Below are 21,912 nucleotides of genomic sequence, written 5' to 3' on the forward strand. Positions count from 1 at the left end.
GGCAGATTTATACTGTTTAGATACAATCTTGTAAGAAGGCTAGAAACTAGTAAAGATTACCGCTATTCTTAGCCCCAAACAACATAGTTTACATTCCTCACCAAATAATAAACAGAATCATCTCACCAATATGAAATAGATGGTCAAGCTCCTGATAGGTAAGTTGTTTATTTGTGATATTGCTTTTGGAACATGGAAAAGTTCAATGACAATCAAAACTAGACTTCATGCCAGGCATAGCGGCTCAAGCCTGTAACATCACCTACTTAGGAGACAGAGATCAGGAACCAGAGGTCTTGTTCAAGGCCAGTTGGGGCAAAAAGTTAGTGAGAGCCCATCTCAATCAATAAGTCAGGCATGGTGGCAAAACCGCAGGTAGAAGGTTCACAGTCTGAAGCCAACCCCAGGTAAAAATGACAGACCCTACCTGAAAAACAAACTAAAGGAAAAAAGGATGAGGGTGTGCATGGTTCAAGTGGTAGAGCACCTACCTAGCAAGTAAGTATGAAGCCTGAGTACTGCCACCAAAAAAACCCACCTGTCAGGAAATTTATTAACTACTTTGTCCTAAATGGCTTGGTTTCTTAAGACAAAATATGCTTTCCAATGAAATAATTAGCCAAACTTAATTTCAAGCATTTTGGTTAAGAGATACTCAACCTGGAATCACCTTTACTTAACAGCCCACTCAATTTGCCAATTTGGGGGAAAGGGAGTTGGGATATAGCAGTATCTGCTTTATTGACTGCTTGTCTCAGCTCCATGATAGAACTCCAGCAGACCAGTAGCTTAACAGCACTGAAAAACAGGGTTCTTCCCAATTTTTATATATCTTTGGTTATTTTTAGAGGGCATCTAACTTGTCATTAAGTGATTTATAACAATTTTAATACAGAAGATCCTAACACTCTTGCTGGGTAAGATAAATCAGACAAACATTTCCTTGTCAACCTGGAAAATATTTGCTTACAAGAAATAATTCTTCCCTAAAAACAATTCCATCTTGATTGTTTTCTGATTACTAGTTCTTTTGAAATATACTATTTACAAAAGAAAATGCCTGCCTTTTTAAGATCCTGAAAGGTTGATTATCGCAGAAATAGTAAAACTTTGGAAAAACCTCAGCTAAAAAAAAAATGTTGCTTTCAGACTATCTTAAAACTATTTTTGGAATAATACTAGTATCATGAGAAATTTAATATATTCCAAGACACAAACAGCCCATTAAATTTTAGCCAGGCATTGTGGGTCAAACCTATAATCCCCAGCTATTTGGGAGGCAGAGGCAAAAGGATAACTAATATCAGGCCAGCATGAGCAAAGTTAATGAGCTTCTACCTCCAAAACAAAACAAAAAAGGATGGGGGTATAGCTCAAGTGGTATAGCACTTGCCTAGCAAGCTTGAGACCCTGGGTTCAATCCCCAGTACCCAAAAAATCCAATCCCCAAAAAAGCCTATTAAAAATAAATGTATGGTAAATGGTAGGTCCTCAATATACCCTTACAAAGTGACTTAAAAAGGAAGCTTGAAAACAAAAACAAAAGTCATGAAATTAATCTAGTTCAAGTTCTAAGTCAACAGTAACAGTTTCTGTACCTAATATGTAAGGACATGCTCTACACTATCAAATGGTACTGCTAAATTAAAATTCCCACAGGCTGCTATGCAATCTTAAACACTTCCCATTTTTAGTCAATAAAAATATACATTATTAGAAAATTCTTTAGTCTCCTGTACAAACTATCAAAAGAAAAATGTGCATATTATTTTAAAAACATTAAATTTTCATTCATAATTAAGATTATATCCAAGCAAAAATCAGGAAACCCAGAGATTGAAAAAGGAGGTTTTGCAGATCATTAAGTTTTGATTTAACATCCATTTGTAAAAACGAAAGTTGAAAGTAGTTTTCATCAAGGGTCCTGAGGATGCTGGGTTAATCCTTCAACACAGAGAAAGCCCCAAAAGTCAAAGAAACAAACTGTACTGGCCCCTTTTTATAATTCACCAAAACAAGTGCCAAATTAACAGCCAATTTGTTGGTGACAGTCTTGAAAAGTAGGAAACCAAACAACTCTATGACTAACTCTGAAGATATGACTAGCCAAATTTTATCTGCAAATCCAGAAAAATTAAGTAGAAGGGGAACTTAAAACTCATTAAAATACTTAGAGGTTGAGTATCGACTTTCTGAAATGCTTGGAACAAAAAGTCAAGAGTTTGGACTTTACATCTTGAAATATTATCATAGACCTTACTGATTTAACAGCTCTATCAAAAAATCTGAAATCCAAAATGCTTTAAATCTGAAACTGATGCTCAGAAAGTACGAGACTATACAGAGTATGGTCAACAACATTATAAACCTATACTGCTAATTACAATGGCCACACTGGAGTTCTACAAATTGGGGGAAAAAAAGATTTGAAAAGGCATGTTTCCAACAACATTTATCATCATGGGCCCAGACCAAAGAGATGCCTTTTCAAGATTATTCAAAATCAAAACCCACTTTAAAAACATCAGAAAAATCACATAAAATCCTTAGAAAAGTCTCACTATAACTGAATCATTAACTAATGCCCCAGGCAAACAATTTAGCAGTACAATCTGTTTAACTAAAGACATACCTGCAACAGCTAGACCTGCCAAAATTTGGGACTTATATACTACTCTGGCTGATCCTATAAAACAATTTCTAACAACTCAAAATTGGTAGCTAAGAAAATTTACTTATAAAATTATCACTGATTCATATGAAACATAACACCTTACTTACATCAGAGTTAATGTCATTAATATACCTTCAAAAGAGTTCCATGGGTTCACACAATTCCTTAACCAGCTAGTAGCCAGTTTGAGAGTCTAAATACAACTTTAAATTCATTAATATTGGTCATGCTATCAATATGATAAAATCTTTATAACCTTATAGACAAAGTTTTAAAAAAAAAAAAAAAAAGCTGATATACACTCAAAACCAATGTGAGAATCTCAGTTATTTTGCAGCAAATATTCTGCTCCCATTCTCATCGGGGGTGAAGTGACTTGATCTGGCTAATGCAGTTTCTTGTCCTCAAAACTACTAACATTTTGGGCTGGCTAACTATTTTCTGTGATTGGCTGTCCTATACAATGTAGCATCCATCCTTCACATGCTGGTACTACCTCCCCACTCCAAGTCTGCCATTCAAGAATATCTCCAAACACTGCCAATGTCCCTGATGCAAATATACTCTCAGATACTTGAGAATCACCTGGTTAATCTATGTTAGTAGATGGACAAAAGCAGAGGCCTTATCCATGCTAATTCAAATTGGCTCAGCTCTCATACTCTGATGATTGTTTTGGCAAGACCATGCCAAATCGCCCTTTGCCCCTCAGTCTAGCTCCAGCAGGAACACAGTGCAGATCTAAGACCCACTCACAGAGAGCCTATTAACAACCAATAGAACCTCAGCAAAACTACAGAACCATAAGTAGAGAAACAAATACTTTAAGTAACTGAGTCTGAGTGTTTTAGTATGGAACAGTACTGTAGCAGTTGTTTAAAATATTCAGGCAGTAGGAGGTATAAGCCAGAATTCAAAACCAAAGCCTATCTGACTCAAAAGTCCACTATCTTGACTCAAAAATCTATTATACATTGTCAATTTTTCTCAATTGAATATTGCCACTCCTACACTATGCTTGAAACTCAAAGGTGTAATGAAAATCTAATTTATTAATGTAACATTAATATATATGAATTTTATGGAAGGGAGAACTAATTCAAAGTACATTATACACAAATATGGAATTGTCACAATGAAACCCCTTGCTTATTAGTGTATGTTAACTCAAAAAGTAAACTTAAAAAAGGAAATCAGAAAAAAAACACCTAATATGAATTTTATAAAAATTTTACATTTTCAAGAGATATTCACATGCACTTCTCATCCCCATATCACTGAGACAAAAACATCTCTTACAGGACACTTCACAGCACCACTTCATTTTTTGGACAGTAAAGCTAAGGCTTTCTTGTAACTGTCCCTAAGCTCTACAGAGACAAAAAGACTGCCTCCAGGCTGGAGTTGTAGCTCTGTGATAGAGCACTTGCCTAGCAGATGCAAGGCCCTGGATTCCATTCCCAGTACAAAAAAAAAAAAAAATTAAATATTAAACAACAAAATACCCAACTCAATGTTAACTTGTTTAAGTAGCCATGTGGAAATGCAAAGGACAATAGATTTTTGTTTTCTTTTGTTTTGTTGAAACTGGCAGTTAAACTCCGAGCCTCACACTTGCTAGGCAGGCGCTCTACCATTTGAGTCACATCCCAGCCCTTTTTGCTTTGATTATTTTTGTGAGAGGGTCTCACATTTTTACCTGAGCTAGACCAAGATCCTCCTATTTATGCTTCCCCCATAGCTGATGACAGGCACATACCACCATGCCCAGCCATTGTTGAGACGGAATCTGAATAACTTTTTTGCCTGGGATGGCCTCAAAAAGCAATCTTCCCAATCTCTGCCTCCCCCATGGTTTGGATTACAAACATGAACCACAGTGCTCAGCCCCTATAAGAGGGGTTGCTTTTAAGTTTAGTAATATTTGAAAGAATGATTTTCATACATATCTGCACAACAAATATTTACTGTGCATCTACCATTTTTTACCAAATACTATCCAAAGCACTGAGAATATGGCACTGAAAAAAATAAAATAAAATAAAAAGACAAGATTATCTCTGTTCTCATGGAGCTTATAACTAGATAATACTTTCAGAGCATCAAGGCATTTTCCAAGTGCTTCACTTATATTAACTCACGTAAGATTAAATTAGTATTTCCATACAGAGATGAGAAACTGAGGGACCAGGAAAGACAAGTAATTTACCTAAAGCCAAAAAATAAATAGGACAGGCTAGCCAGGATTTTGAGTCTGAGTTTGTACTTCTGACCATTGGTAAGCTTTAATAATAAAAACAATTTTTAGTCAAATAAGATGAACTCACTCACAAGTGCAAGCTTTTGTACCAACAGGAGGAGGAAGGGAAGCATATGGAATGGTGTCCACGGATGGTAAGTGAAGAAGGTAAGCAGATTGCACATTCGTTCCATGTGGCTAACTTCTACTGCACAATTCTGAAATCTTTCCTCCACTGCCAAATTCTGACATGAGACTCCCTAGTTTCATTTTAGTACTATTTAATTTTTAAAAAGGCAAGACCAACTTCCTTATATATACCACAGAACAGTTATTACTAACAATCTCAAGAAGAAAATTTCAGTAACTATGTCCAATTCCAATTTAGCTATATGAAGTCTTGTAATAGGAATTTAAAATTAAGGAATTAACAAACTTATCTGGAGATCAAAATTGTTGTTTATCTATTTCCCCCCTATGAGTTACAAATTCTGATCTAAACCTTTGCTAAGATAGACATTTCTGGAATGCCGAAAGGGATGTTCAAAACTCAGCCTCCACCTGCCTACAGCCATTCCCACAACTTAATGTCTGCCTAACTTCCTACCTCATTTCAGAACTGCTGGCCCATCGGCCGAACCTGCTCCCCTCTCAGGTTTTCCTTTCTCACAAATGGGCAGTTAAGCTACTCCACTGACACAAAGTCTTTGGGCTATTCCTGACTTTCTCACACTCCATATGCAATCTATCAGCAAATTCTGTAAGTTCTAACTTGAAAATCTATGCGGGACACAAGCTTTTACTTTTTCTTCTTTTTGGGGGGGAGGGAGGAGGAGGAATGTAGGAGGGCCCTACAGGTCCTTGGGCTTGTTAAGCAATTGCATTATCACTTAAGCCACATGTTCAGCCCATTTTGCTTTAGGCTATTTTTTTCAGATAGAGTCTCCTGCTTTTCCCTTGAACCACAATCCTACCTATGCCTCCCACATAGCTGGAATTATAGCTATGAACCACCATGCCCAATTTATTCATTAAGATAGGGTCTGATTTTTTGCCCAGACTGGCCTCAAACTGCAATCCTCCAGATCTCCACCTCCCAAGTAGCTAGAATTACAGACATGAGCACCTGATCTCAAGCATTTCTTAATTTCCCTAGTTCAAGTCCCTTTACTACTTCCAAACTGGTTTCCCTGCTCCCATACTAACCCCAGTCTCTCTGCACACCATCCAGAAGGAATTCATCAAAAGCCCAGTGAGTTCATGTCACCCCTAGGCTCACCTTTAGCTCAGGATAAAATCCAAAGTCCTACTGGACCCACAGGATCCACAGCTAAGGTCCCTTGTTTCCCCTCTCACCTCACATTGTACCACCCTTTCTAAACAGACTCATGCTGAAATCACAGCACTTACTTTTTCATTTCTGTCTAGAATGTTTTTCCCCAGCCAGTTTTCATGTTTTCCTCCCCATCACTCTGTGCTTGCTTCTTCATCTCATCATCTTGAAAGACATTCTTTCCCTAATAACCCCTAAAAATGAACACCTCCCCCACCACAAGTTCCTGTTCCTCTGTTTATCCCACTTGCTGTTTCCTGTAGCACTAACTGCATCTAACAGTACACATTCCTCTTCTTCTGTCCATCTCTGCACTGACGTGCCTGCTCCACAGTGGCAGGACGGTGCTTGGTCCACCACTTCATCTGCCTCCTGAACCATACCTGGCAAAGCCATGCTGAACATCATCATGGGCCTTTTAAGCCTGGCTTATGATAAAAGTTCAAATTCACAGCAGTTGATTCTGACTTTATCATGTGCAAGAATCATCTATATGTCTTGATAAAGGACAATGTTAGGAGGGGGGTGTAGCTCAATGGTAGAGCACATGCCTACCATACACAAGACCCTGAATTCAATCCCCAGCACTGTCATAAAGGAGGAAAAAAGGCAGGTTGCTGGGTGTCAGCCCCACAGTTTCTGCCTCAAACTGTCTAGAACAAGTCTTAAACATTTACAAGTTCTGAAGAGAGGTGGATACATTTTGAGAAGCACTGATTTAGACATTTTACACCAACACACAAGTCAGCAACAATAGCTCACTGTGGCAAGGAGTTACAACTGGTAAAGGAAGAAAAGAAATATGGTGCAAAGGTGCCCTCTGGCCATAACTTACAAGATGGTATGAAAGATATCTTTCAAATTATACAGTGTAAGTAATCTCTGGGAATTTTTTAAAGAGGAAATGGGACCAGACAGATCAAAGATACATTCTATTAAGTTTTTATGGGTCTCACATATTCTGTGTTAACAACTGTTACTCAAGTTTCATCCTCCAGGGATAAAACAGGGAGATGAGAAAGATGACATCCACTAGGGAACCCTGAATACCAAACAGTACAGAACCCAGTGCAGACAACTGCCCAAATCTCAATTTTCCACCTCTAGGAATAGTCCCAATACTGAAAGTGAACCTACTGTGGTCTAGCTTCCAGTTGATAACTTTACTTTCCTCCCTAGTCATGGCAATAGTTTCAGCACATTCTCTTTTAAGAATCTGAATTCTGAAGAGAGAAACTGAGAGATGCTAATGCCAAGTTTGTTAAAAGTGAGGTTCTCCAGACACAGTCTGAAATTCTCAAAGATGTCCTGGTTCCTGCTTTATATGAAGTTTTGCTCTCCAGCTATACCTTTAATGTTCTGCACTGGGTATACTGATCAGTGGAAGCGTCTATAAGGTAACACTTAAGCTCAAATCTCCAGTCAGGAGAGAACAGGAAACAACTAATAGAAAGGTCCTGAGTCTGGGAACAGATGTGACTTGTTCTAAAAGTCAAAGGAAGCCAATATGATTACAGTGCAGTGAAGAAGAGGGAAAATCACTTAAGATGAGGTCAGAGTAATTGAATGAACCTTATCATGTAGAGCTTTCTAACAAAAGGACAGAGATGTATTTAGAAATCAGCTGGCACAGGACAAGGAGAGTATCCACAACAAGATACTCAGAACAGCTGAACAGCGGAGGGGGTGCAGGGATGCGGGTGAAAAAAATCAGACTAGAAAGATTTTTCATGTAAGTTTTCGAACTAAAAGCCACCTATAGTCCAACACTCTAACTTTACAGAAAGGATGATGTGTCCCAAGCTGTGTCTTCTCTTAGGCTAGATTAAAGATGAGCAGAGTTGTACTTGGTGCTCTTTAACATTCAGGCCAAAACTCTTCATCATTGCTGGCCTCATTTTGAAATCCAAACAGTCTTTACCACAAGCATTTCCAAAAGTGACATAGCAGCAATCAAATGGAAACATTTAGAAAGAAAAAGTTTCATTTTTTATTTTATTATTTTTATTTTTTTTAAGCAGTACTGGAGGTTTGAACTCAGGGCCTTAAGCACTACACACTTGAGCCAGGCTCCTAGCCCTTTTGGCTTTTTAGTTACTTTTCAGACTTGGACTGGCCTTGGACCACTACCCTCCTACGTTATGTCTCCCACATAGCTGGCATTACAGGTATGTACCACCATGCTTGCCTTGTTCTCTGAAAGAGTCTCACTAACTTTTTTTTCCTGCCCAGACTGGCTTCACATCGTAATCCTCCTCTCTCCAACTCCCACATGGCTCACATTATAGATGTGAGCCAACACACCAGCCTAGAAAGAAAAATTTTAAATTATCCATACCCAATTACTTACACTTCCAGTTACTCATGTAGATTTTTTAAGCAGCTGATAATGCTTAAATATTTACCACCAAACTCATTTCTTCCCCAGTGTGTGAACAGAGAAAGTGAAGGAGACAACAAAACGTACTTACATCTGGGTATTCTTTTACAGGCACATAGAGTTTCTCTTGTAACTGAACAATGGGTCCCACAGCGTCAGGCAATTCTGCACTCCTTTTCTCTGTACTGCCATTTAATGTGTCATTGTACATGTCTTTCCGTACTCTGCTAATCTCTGTTAAAAGTAAAAATTTTAAATGTGTTAGACAAAAAAAGTATTCTTGCTAATCCAGGAATTAAAAAAAAAAAATACAGGGCAGGGGACGATTTCATTGATAAATAAAGTGTTACAACTCCAGTGAACAAGTGCTGACCGCATCTGTCCGTCTGTGGATAAGCCCACGATCAGTAAGCTGACAGCCTTAATTTCTACCGTAAGTCAAATATAAACTAACCAAAACACATCTTATTAAAACTAACTTCAGAGGGCAAGCTCTCAGCCAATCTGATAAACGTGTTTTACCTAAATTGTCTGTGCATGAAAGAGAACACTCATTCCAAATGATAGCTTTAGTCAAATAACTATCGTAAGAATGCCTACACTAAAACTAATACCAAAGACTCTTTTATACTTTTAACTCGCCTGTCTGAATGAGGTTTAAACTGGACCACTTTATTAGAGATTTAGATATCTTTAAAATATTCAAACAAAGACATTCAATTGACAACAGAGTGCAAGGTTAGCAGAAGTCTGAGTTTGATACACAAACTTAGTAGTTAAAACTATGAGAAGAGATGTCTTACAGAAGAAAGAACGAATGAACTCTAGGAAAGGCAGCATTCAGGCAGAAAGGAAAAATCTAAACAGAGAATAAATGTAGAATACAGGAGAACAAGGAAGAGAGGTGTCATACAAGCTAAGGTGATCAACAGTATCAAACACTACAGAAATATGGTAAGGTAAAGAGCAAACAATGGTACCTGGGATTGTAGGATTGGACAACTATGGCATTAGTGATCAAAGAAAATTCAAGGGAAAGGTAGTAATGGAAATAAAACTACTCCGGGTTAATGAGTGAAGCCACAAAAGCAGAGATATCAAAATCAGTGGCCTCAAAAAAAAAAACCTTTATTATCATTCCAATGCATAAATACTCACCCTTAAAAAAAAAAAAAAGTAGATGAATTCTATTTTAATGAATCAAGTCCCCTAAAGAAAACTGGTTAAGTCTTTGAAGAAGTATTTCTTAAGCTTCTGCTGTGAGCTAGACTATAGGTTCCTGCTCAGTAGAACATACTGTCTAGTAAGGACTGCTATATATCAACACAGCTAACTGACCCTCATTCTGTATAGTAATGCACTCCCTGGGAAAAAGGCTTTCATCCACATGAATGTATTTCACATGTAATCCAAATAGGAACTATCAGCCTGCTGATATTAAGGACCTATCAAGTATGAATGTACTCATTAATTTTCTTAACTACTTATTTAAATCAGTTTTGGTTAAAATTCAACACAGGAAAAAAAAGCATGATCAAAAGTGGGTGATCTTAGCTATAAATTCTTAGTCACATTTTCTACTTCAGTGGTAGCAATGTTCATTTTATTACAAATTTATCTTTAAAATAAAACGTGTCAAAGCTTACCAAATGCTCATCTGTGAATAGCAAATGGATTAACAAAAATCAAAGGAGAGTACCTTGGATTTGACTATATTTATAAGGACCAGAACTCATTCTCAAAGTTATTCTTACACTTCTAGTTTCATTACAAAATCCGTCCTATTGATGTCCAGTAGTAAATTCGTGTTTCACTTAACCAAAGGGCACTAGAAAATATTAATTTAATTAAAACTACACATATGTATCTTTTAGTCCATTTCTCTTTATAAAAGCATTTGGGGCACTTAATTTATTACAATTTAAATTTCTTCATGAACTGCTCAATTCTTGTTATGAAGTTAGTATAGCACCAATATAAAATTCTGACAACAGTTTAAAAGGAAACTATATATAACATTTTCTCATAAATATAGATGGAAAACATCTTAAGTAGAATCTACCAGCATATTAAAAGAAAAATTCAACAAAACAAAGTGGAATTACTATGAATATATGAATAGCTTAATATTCTACAATCTATTGTAAGTAGTTACACTAATGTAATAAAAATCAAAAGAAAAAAATGTTTTTCCAGGCAAGCAAATTTATCAAACTTAGGAAAATAAAAAGAACCAACTGTAACTGATTCTAAAAAAATTCTACATTTAATGACTACATTAAAGCATACATAGAAAGATATAAAACCAATAACCTTCAATATAAACACCCAGTTAGATGACATAGTGCATTTACCACTTAAGTTGTATTTTGATAAACATTTGGGTGATCTTTGATTAGTAACTGAAAGTTTCATGGACTTCTGCTACCCAGTTTCCCCAACTTCATGAATACTGAGTATGACTTCAGTAAGTAGTCAGTGGGTTGGCCACATAGGTGGTAAATGAAGGGAGAAATGTTCTAAAACATTAAACCTAACAAGTCAAGGTTTTACTTCTCCGAACAGTTTAATCTGGGAGATAAGTGTTTCTACCACGATTTTTCAATCTTGAAGATGCATCATGCAACTTATTAACAGAACACAAATGATTTACAAGACAGTGCTGATAAGAACAAAAAGATGACTTAAGACACAGTTTCAATCCTTAAAGAATTTACAATCTAGTTCAGTGTTGAGTCTAAACAACTGAGTACTACTTTTATCAACACCTTTCTGGCCAGGAAATCATCAGCAATTTCTGATGTGCTATTTATAATCCTAACTCAAGTCAGAACAAGTTCTGATTCCAGTTTTAACTCTTTGTGATTTTGGGTCTTTTGTTTAACCTCTCTTACCTGTGTCTCATATAATTAGAAGTTGCTTACTAAATGACTCAAGTGAACCCACTGCTTTCCAATCTTAGTATGTAAGGAACCCTATTTATTATTTCCTCTCATGCTCAATTTTTCATTCTCTACGAAATAGCAGTAAGAGCTTCCATTAGTATTAACTATCAAGTTGATATTATATCCAGACATGACAGAAACATTTATGGGTTTAGGAAGTGTTCTAACCCTCTCATACAGTGGTGAGTTCACAGGAGCTCATTTACGAAATATATGAATGCTTCCTAACTACTATACTGTGCATATTCTTCTGTTATAACAAACCTTACATAATCATGCTCAAATGTCCCCACCTTCATGACTTTCATCAACCTGCAGCAATTCAGACAATTGAAAGTTCAGAACATTAGTATAAAAACTCTCACTATAATAATCCCCAAATGGGGAATGCATCATCCATCTAAATATCCCAAATACTACAACAATTCTGAAAACATCTCTGAAGTTCTTGAATGTTACAAATTTGTTTTTTGAACCAAATTCACATTCCTAAAATTTCATGTACTGGCCTCCATCAGAAGCCTCACTGATACTTGCAAAGTTCTGTATGTGTGTCCTCTTTTCTGAACTATACAACATGCTTTTATACTCTCCCACTTGTTTAGGCACACTAATTTGTCTAAATCCCTTTTAAAATGTAAAACCCCACAAGACATAGATGAATACGTAGAGTAAGGCTGTCCATTTGTGGTCCTGATGTCTCTGCTCTATGTGTGGTAGAAAAAATATATCTTTACTTCTTTAGCAAGCCTAACATGTTGCTTATTTTGCTGCTAGTCCTAAGACAAGTCTCTGCCTCGCATATATCTCCGTTACTTTAGGCAGATGCAGACAATTTAAAATTTTTGTTGTTTTCAAGCATATATATCCCCCCTTCAGATTGATCGTTATCTGCTGACATCTTTACAGTTGACTGGTTTCTGAGTCAAGAATCTAATTAACTACAATTACGTAAAGCATACATTTCACTAACCTAGCTATCAAAATATAGGCATACCTTGTTACCTACCTGATGAAATCTCACCTACACTGGATCCACCTCTCTATTTTTTTTTGAGACAAGGTCTCACTAAGTAGCCCAGGTTAGCCTGGAACTCTCTGTGTAGCACAAACTGGCTTCAAATTTGTAATCCTCCTGTCTCAGCCTCCCAAATGCTGGGATTACAAGTGTACACCACAACACCCAGCTCTACCTTCCTTTGGATCTACCAGGTTAGATAGGAAATATACAAGTTTTGCCATAAAGTTCAGAAAGTAATTGTTTTGGGATTTGTAGCACTTAGGCTCCTCCCATTTTCGAGGTTTCCTTAAATAGATATTGAGTAATCATATTTTTTCCAAATATCATATGCAGAAAACTACTTTTATGACTAAAAACTTGTTCCAATTATATTCCTTGCTGTCTCCTCACATTTCTGTGATTTTTTTTCTTTTCCAAACTAACACTCAATTGTCAATTCTGCTAAGGAAAATAGTCACTTCACAGTTCTGTTTTCTGTGATTTGTTGATATTACATCACCTACCTTCAGCTATGTCTCTTCTTAATTCACCAAATTATGGATTTAACTAACAAATTTAAGATCATTCTTATGTTTCATAAGCCTCAGATCACTGGATTATTGGAAGTGCAGCTCACCCCTCTGCTCCCTTACAATTTTGCACACTTCCTTTTAAGACCTAAATTTCTGTATTAACTACCAGATAAGTTATTATATGTTAAACTAGAACACTAGAATCAAGGACAACATAAAGAAATATCAGAGAACAGAAAAACACAGGTGGAGAATTCTAAATTACAAAATTCACCAGTTTTTTCCCAAAACAAATAAATAGAAAGATAACTAAGGCTGTGTGAATCAATTCAATACTGTAATGTTGGAAGAACAGGTAAAGAGTAAAACACACAGATGTATTTTACTTTTCGATATAAACTTCCTTCAACAAATTGAAACCAAGAAAAAGAAATATGACAAATATTTACAGCTGAGAGCTAATGGCTCACACCTATAATCCTAACTATATGGGAAGCTAAGATCAGAGGATATGGTTTGAGGCCAGTCAGGGCAAAAAGGCTGAGATCCCCATTTCAACCAATAGTCTGTAATCACAGCTATGCAGGAGGCTAAGACCTGGAGGATGGCCATTGTAGGACAGCCAGGACAAAAAAGTTCATGAAACTTCATCTCAACCAAAAAAAGCTGGTGTGGTACAACATGCCTGTCATCCCAGCTATGGTGCGAAGCATAAGATATGAGGAATGAGGTCTAGCGGGCCTGGACAAAAAAGGAGACCCTATCGCAAAACCAGAGAAAAATGGCTAAAGGCCTGGCTCAAGCCACAGTGTGTCTGCCTAGCAACCACAAAACCCAGAATTCAAACCACACTGAGGTGTGGGTATGTGCATAAAACTGACTATATATATATATATATATATATATACTTTTTTTTTTACTAGTTCATTAACGAAACCACTAATAATACACAAACCAAATACAAAAAGTGTGCAAAATTCTCAGGATTTGTAACAATAAAATTTCACAAAGACTTTAAAACATTGAAGGCTTTTTCATGTAAAGCCTATCTTCAGTGTTGTGGAAGTTAATTCACATTGTTCAACTGACTGTACAAGTGTTACAGACATTTTACTTGAGCGTCTATCTGCTTTTTCTTTGTGAGTTACATTTAAATCCATCAAAAAATTGCTTTATCACTGTAGTATGCAGCTAAATTACAGAAAGGAATGAAAGATTATTATGAACTCTGATCATGACTGATTCATTTTTAAAGTTAACATTTTCCGCTTGAATTTTATTCAGTAAAAGAAGAGCTAAGTATTCATAAACACATATATGCTTTGATATATGTAGTATAGATTTTATATAAAGTTAAAATAACTTTCATCATTTCAGCAAGTTTAAATGAGCTCTGTTATTTGCTATCTGCAATGTACCTTTTGCTGAACATTCAAGCAGCACACTATCACAAAGAACAAAGTAAGACTGTAGTTATCTTAGGTCTTAACTAAAAATGATTAGTTTTTATTGACATGATACTTATTAAATCTTAAAATAATAATATCAAGTGTTTATTTATACATGAAAAACAAATGATACTTCATAAAGGGGAAGCTGTTATGTACCTTTATGTACTTCAGGTTAACAAAGCTCTCTCCTGTGAGAAGAAACCTCTAATCCAGAGCTTACAAAAAACAAGGGAAATTTAAAATTAGAATTATTCTGAGCAGAGAAAAACTCACAGATGATCATTTCAATGCCCTCATTTAAGAAGCCATATCCATAGGTTAAGAAAATAAATGAATTGGAAATGAATTGATATGGAGTGTACTACTTTTTAGTGTAATATTTTGCTTACTCTTAACTAAATGAATTAAATCTGATTTAATTTCAAAGTAACTGCTTTCAAACTGGCAAGAAAAAAAAAAATCCAGGCCATTGGTACTGTTAATTTGTACTCTGTACTCAGAATTTTAAGCCCACAAAGAAAAACTTCAACATTAAATTCAACATCATAAACCCCTTTATACTGCAAGAACCACTGTGCAAAACTGAGGATAATTTCACACACACAACAGGAAACAGCAAAGACCTTATAGCACTGTTAATTCTATCTCCCTAGGTGTCAATTCTCTGCAGCAGTTCTGTAAAGTAAAGGTATGTAACAGGAAGCTATGCATTCTTTCCAGGTTACAAGGAAGAATGCCTCTGTGTGGCCCAATTTATATTTCAGTAATATGAACAGAAACACTGAAATCAAAAAAGACATGACAACCATTAGTAATCATTTCTGGGAGGTGGATTTACAAGGACTATTTAGCTTTCCCATTAGCACATGAATTTGTTTTGCAATAATCACTTCTCAGAGAATGCTGCAGACATGCTCATTAGGAGGGAGAGTGTGCCTTAACTCAAAATGCTGCATGTGATAGATTCCCTATATAAAAATATTATAACAAGGATTAAGTAAACTACTGACTTCAAAACTCTTTAAAAGTAAACCCAAGGTCTAATTATTTTACCAAATAAAAAGAAAGGGGGGAGGGGAACTGGAAGAAGAAATTAAAGAACTGGTCCAAGCTCCCAGCTAGTGCAATCAGATTCAGTAGGTTTACACAGTTTCCTGGAATACACTGCTAAAACTCATTAAGAAACAGCAATTAGAGAACAGAAAGTAAGAAAATGGAACAAACTTTTGACTTATGACTGATCATAATATATCTATTGCTGTGCAGTATTCAATATTTTAAAAATGACTTTTGAATACATTTCTGCAGCTATGTTTCTCTTTCATTCTATTCTAACAAAACACAGTTCTGTGCATGGTGTAGGCCCCATCTCAACAAACAAGCTGAGTGTGGTGGTGCATACCTGTAATCTTAACTAACTATATGGGAAGCAAAGGAAGGCGGATTATGGTCTAAAGGCTAGCCCCAGGTAAAAATTACAAGACCCTATTCTGAAAACTAGCTAAAGTTAGGCATAGCTTGAGTGGTACTGCACCTGCCTACCTAGCATGAAATCCTGAGTCATCATGGGACAGGAAAGGTATGGGGGTGGGGGGGGTAGCATGGGGATAGCTCAAAATGGCAGAGCACTTACTTGGAGGCCCTGGGTTCAATTCCTACCCCATACCACAAAAAAAAAAAAAAAAAAAAGAGAGTGAGAGAGAGAGTATGAGTAAGTCTCACAATTTTTTTAACCTCTCCTTTCCATAAACTTGTGGCCGTGGAAATGGTTATCAAAGACACAGAAAGGAAGACTTTTAGCACTGTACTATGAAGGACTGGCGCTGTGGCTCAAGCAGTAGAGTATCTGCTTTGCAAGAGCGACACTGAGTTCAAATTCAAATACCACCAAAAAAAAAAAAAAAAAAAGAAATACCTGGGAATGGCAGAATGGCTCAAGTGGTAGGATGTCTGTTAAGCAAGTGTAAGGGATAACCTCAATTTGATCAAAAGAAAACATAAAACTCAGACTCAAGAATAATTTACAACGTAATTCTTCACAAGTGTCAAAGTCATTAAAGAATGCAAAACAGTCAAAAATGAGGACAACTTGAGAGGCACAGCTACTACATGCAATGTGGAACCCTGCACTGTATCCTGACATAGAAAAAGCACATGCGTAGGAAAGCTGGTGCAACCTGGGTTAGATTTGCAGACTAGTTAACAGTACTGCATCAATGCTAATTTTCTGGTCCCCACAACTGTACTATGATCATAAGTATTAACATAAACCTCTTATTTTTTTTCTACTTGCTTTTTTCTACTTGTACTATGATCATATGGATTAACATAAACCTCTTATTTTTTTTATTTCAAAATAAAGAAGTAAAATTCTGTAAGCTTTGCTTTGGCCTTGAGAGTTATTAATTCAGATTGAGGGAGGGAGGAACAGTTTTGTAAAGAATGAATGCCATGAAAAAGTCTTACTTCCTAGTCTACAGGAAAAAAAGAAAAAGAAAATGCTTCTTTGTCAGTATAACTAAGAAAATCAAAATCATTAAAATTAATTTCTTCTGCAGTTTGAATAGCACTAAGTTTAAATTTTAATTATACATACTTGCTTTCTTAAAACAAGTGCTCATTGCTAGTCAGTCACTCAAAATATATGCTTATCATTAAAAGTAAGTTAATAAATCATTTACTATATTCCAAAATAAAAACCATCAACCCATGAAAGAGGTAATGTTAATCTCAACTAGGGATGACATTCCTTACAAAAACTTCATTAAATTTTATTTATTAATTTTAAAGAGTTTCTTTAATAGATGCTTATTTAGAAAATGCAGATACTTTAAAACTTCTTTGAAGAACATAGAGAAAGATTACAATCCCTTAACAATGACCTTTCTTTAAAACATGAATCTTTATCAGAACATGTGGAAGGCAGAAAAAAAAGCAATAGCCTGTTCTTACTCTTGTCTCCCTGCACCCATCTTGTGCCTTTGAACTTAACCTCTGGATCTCAATTTCTTAATCTGTAAAATGAGGAAGTTAGAACAGATCACAATTATGGCCTCTGTGCTCTAAAATGCCAACAATTAGGAGTCTATGTATCTCTGTCTCCCTCTGTACTGATCCCCAGGAGGCAAAGACCAGTATCTACTCAATGACTTACTCGGTGCTCTGAGGATGGCAGGGGACTTAAGCCCTCCACTCAAAAATGTCTTCAATTACTGAACACCAGGACTGACTCTAAATGGTTATTTTTGTGTAACAACAAATCCTCATACAACCCAAGCTACTTACACATTTGTATTTAGGTTAGTTCCTATGTATTTTACCTTCTTGGAATTCCAAATCCCTTGGGACTTTAAATCAGAGTAAAAACCAAACCCACCCGCCAAACATTTTGAGAGTTAAGTCTATGTAGGAGATAAGAGTGAGTTGTTATTCCTAAGTAACAATTCTTTGATTTTTAATTATCCTTTTCAATTATATTCCAACTTCCATGTAAGTTCAATGAAGGAAAAGTCTAAGACTATTAATCATGTACCACGTTCTTATTCCATAAACAAAAGCAAATGAATGTTAAAAAAACATTTTCTGGTGTTACAGCAGCCCAAATACAAAAGAAACCTCAAACTATGAAAAATGTAACGGGCGCTTCTTTTTTAATCCATAATAAACAATCCATTACACACACATTCCAAAAGGTCCTTTACCCCAAGCATTAAGACTGAATTAGAAAGGAAAATAAAACTCCAGCAAAAAACCTTAGCTCTGTTTTTATAACAAGAGCAACACAATGCCCTCAAATATCAAAGTAACTGGAACTGAAAAACATTTTCACATGGTAAGCAATATGATCCCTCTAATTAAACCACAATTGGTTTATTTTACAAAGAACTAAATTCAGAAACCCTAAGTGATGTTGTACTACTGGCAGAACTACATTTACTGTAGTTTTACTGCCTCCTGACGTGGTTATTGTACTATAGCAACAGTCTTGGACAGGAAATCTTAGTATGAGATTTAAAATGCCAATTATAGCACTTTTTTGAGATCATGAAAGTTTGTTAAAATGGAAGCTAAACGGTATAATTTTTAAAATTACCAGACTAACCTAACAAAAACCCTGGTAAAGGACATTCCAATGCAACCAACCCTTTACCCTAGCCCCAAACACATTATATTCCAACTGCTTTCTCAACATACCAACTTGATACATTCCAATCCAACTCCCAATCTTCCCTCAGAACTTGTTCCTCCTGATCTCAAAAGTGACAAACCCATTCTCATACCTCATACCTCATTCAAATTCTGTATACTCATTTTTCAAGAACATATCTCACTACCTCTAGTTCTAGCCATAATTATTTCTTACCTAATCTACTGAGACAACCTATCCTGCTCTCCCTTCTTTCCACCACTGTAGCAATTCTCTCCAATAAGCCTGCTAAAATCCAGGTGAAATGTCACCCCTCTACTCAAAACCCTAGAGTAAGAGATGTTCTCAACATTCTGGTCTATCAATTCTACTTTTATACTTTATTTTGAGGAACCCAAACAGTTTGGGTTCATGGAAGTTATATCTATCAATACTTTACTGTACTAGAAATCAGAAATGAAAAATGCTTATTTATTTCTAAATAATAAGCATATGATAGGTTTAACAAAGCAAAACATACCCCCAATCCACACACAATTTATGGAAAACAATGCACTGCCCAACAAAATAGAGTGGGGGAAGCACTTTTTGGAAATCTCTTTAATGTTTGTCTTAATAGAGACAACTAGATTCACATATCTTCTGATTTCAATTTGTTGCAGTATCACACAGCACACAGCCTCTGGAAAACTTCACTATATACCTGTGTGAGAATGATGTTGAAAAAAGCAGAGACACCTATGATCATAAAGGTAGTATGACCTCAGAGATTGCCTAAAAGAATGCACACAACTGTGTCAGAGATCTATGACTCCAATAATTTTCCCCTTTATTGATATAAAAGCCCAGATTCTCACAAAGATCTAAAAGGGTCTGCAACAAATTCACAGGCTGTCTCTTCCCCCCCCCCCCCCCCCCCCCCGCTCCAACCTTTCTGACCTGCTCTTCTAACCAATCTAACCCTACTGTTTCATTTGAGACTATAGCTACAGCCACAGGAGATTTTGCTGGTTTTTGCCTTCAAGGTTTTGTACTGACTCTTTCCTCCCCTTGGAAAGATATTCCCCAGAGCAATATGGGTCTTCCTACCACCTCCTTCATATCTCTGCTTTAACATCAATTTATCAAGACTCACCCTGGCCTCACTATTTAAAATTGCAACTTGCTCCAACTCATCAGAACCCTCACTCCTGATTCTCTTTATCTTGTTCTATGCATTCCCACAAATCAATATTGTGTAATATACTATATAATGTACTTTTGTATTGTTTATTGCCTGTTCCCCACATTAAAATGTAAACTGGGAGGATAGCTTTGGTTTTATCTTTTGCTATATTCCTAATATTCAGATCCCTAGAAAACATCTTTTGAGCAAACTTTATTAAGACTATTAGTACAAAAGTACACAAAGCCACAAAACATTCTTACAACTTCATCAAGCATCAATAGTGTATTTTTTGATAACACTACTCTAGCTCATTTTCCTTCCCTTTAAAGTAACACAAATGCACGCTCTTCGTTCCAGATTTGTGAGGTTTCGAAAACTTTGCTAATAACCCATGTTCATTACAACAATGCTAAAGTCTTCTAGTGTATCTCAGATCATGAGTGTGTATCTAAATATATGATTAGTCTTATGTTTTTAAAAAATGTACCCCTAACCCATAAGGAAAAGGCTGCTCTCTATACCAGGACTGTACCAAAGGAATTGTTATGATTCATTCCTCTTGAGCTTTCTAATAACACATATTTACAGCCAACAGTCCTGGATCAACCCGCTACTCAAAACATATTTAACAAAACTGTTCAGAATATAATAAAAGCTTTTTAATTTCCTTAAAGTACAAACTTAATAAAATAGAACTAGCCTAAATAAAGTATCATCTGCTTTTCAACCACGCATTTAAATACACATTGTGTACTGACTACGTACCATCATTAGGCAAGGCCCCAGGGATACAGTAATATTCAATACAACACAGTCCCTGTTCCATCACAACTAAGTGAACAAAAATAGTAACAGCTGAAGCAGAGTTCCCAGGTATAGTCTCTTAAAGAAGTGCCTCTGCGTATTTCATATAAGCAATAGCAATGTCACTTTTTTCAATGTTAGTCCTCATAATCATCCTATAACATCATCTGAAGTTGTTATGCAAATACTATGTGTTAGGTTAGCTTCGATGGTCACGGAGTCTACAGGGATGCAAGGCAAAGATTTTTAGAATTAATTATCCAGGGAAAACTGAGTCCTTAGATGGGAACCCAAACTCAAAGCTTCTGCTTCTTTTTTCAGGACTCATCCTTCATGCCTGAGCTGGGGCTTCCCACTGTAGACATGCGTGACACAGCCCCCTGGAAAGCAAGCCCACCAAACACTTTACAAGGAGGCATCTCCACGGAACAGTTTATAATGAATTCTTGGCAGATTATCCAGCCACCTCCACTCTTACTGTGCTGTTATCCAACCTTTCTAGAGGGCAATTTATATCTCACAAAGAGGTGTTACTGGAAATGAAAGAGTTCAGCAGTGGTAGTACTAGCAGCACACAGTAAGCACAGAGAGCAGACGTCTCTCAAATTCAGAATTTGAAGTAATGAGGCCAAACTTCTTTCTACCCAAAGTGCCTCGCTAACAAGTTTATCTTGGAGGTGAGGGCTCTGTTTATATAGTGTGGTCAGGAAGATTTCTGTACAGTTAGGTACTACTCTTATCTTCCTTTTATACTTAGGAAACAGAAATATAAAAATCAAGTACTTCATTTAAAATCACGTAATTCGTAAGTGAAAGCCAGGATTCAAATCTAGACCTGACTCCAAAAGTTGTGTTCATTCACTCGTCATCTCCAGCGTTACTACTCCATCCTCAAAATTAAACTTGGCTGCAGCAGGAACAAGTGGTGATGGTAGACAAGAGCCAGACAGAGGGAAAGATGAGGAAGAGAACAGAAGCTGAGGCTATGGATAAAGAGGAAAAGAAGTAAACACATAAACAGTAATAATGAAGCAAAGTCAGACAGGTTCATCCAAATTAAAACTGGAATGATGAGCTGGTGGAGTGGCTCGGGTGTGGTTTAAGCATCTACCTTAGCAAGCTCAAAAGCCTGAGTTCAAAACCCAGTGGTGGGCTGGGGGAGGGGGACTGGAATGATCATTGGATCAGATTCTTACCTGAACTCTGTGAAGGATTAACTGCATTCTTCAAGTCATCTA

General features: G+C 36.4%; 1 protein-coding gene across 6 annotated transcripts in view; it reads right to left on the bottom strand.

Moving 5' to 3' along the window:
• Nucleotides 1-21,912, bottom strand: part of Qki (QKI, KH domain containing RNA binding) — a 136,118-nt gene that overhangs the window by 93,068 nt on the left and 21,138 nt on the right. For all 6 annotated transcript variants that reach the window (XR_002213193.2, XM_020177714.2, XM_020177717.2 and 3 more), the window contains exon 2: nucleotides 8,718-8,860. Coding sequence is in view for 5 of the 6 variants with exons in the window: in XM_020177714.2 (XP_020033303.1) it covers nucleotides 8,718-8,860 (143 nt within the window). In the remaining variant the exon portion in view is untranslated. The remainder of the gene's footprint in view (nucleotides 1-8,717; nucleotides 8,861-21,912) is intronic.

This window comes from Castor canadensis, chromosome 1 (assembly GCF_047511655.1).
Source record: "Castor canadensis chromosome 1, mCasCan1.hap1v2, whole genome shotgun sequence".
In the NCBI taxonomy this organism is placed as follows: domain Eukaryota; kingdom Metazoa; phylum Chordata; class Mammalia; order Rodentia; family Castoridae; genus Castor; species Castor canadensis.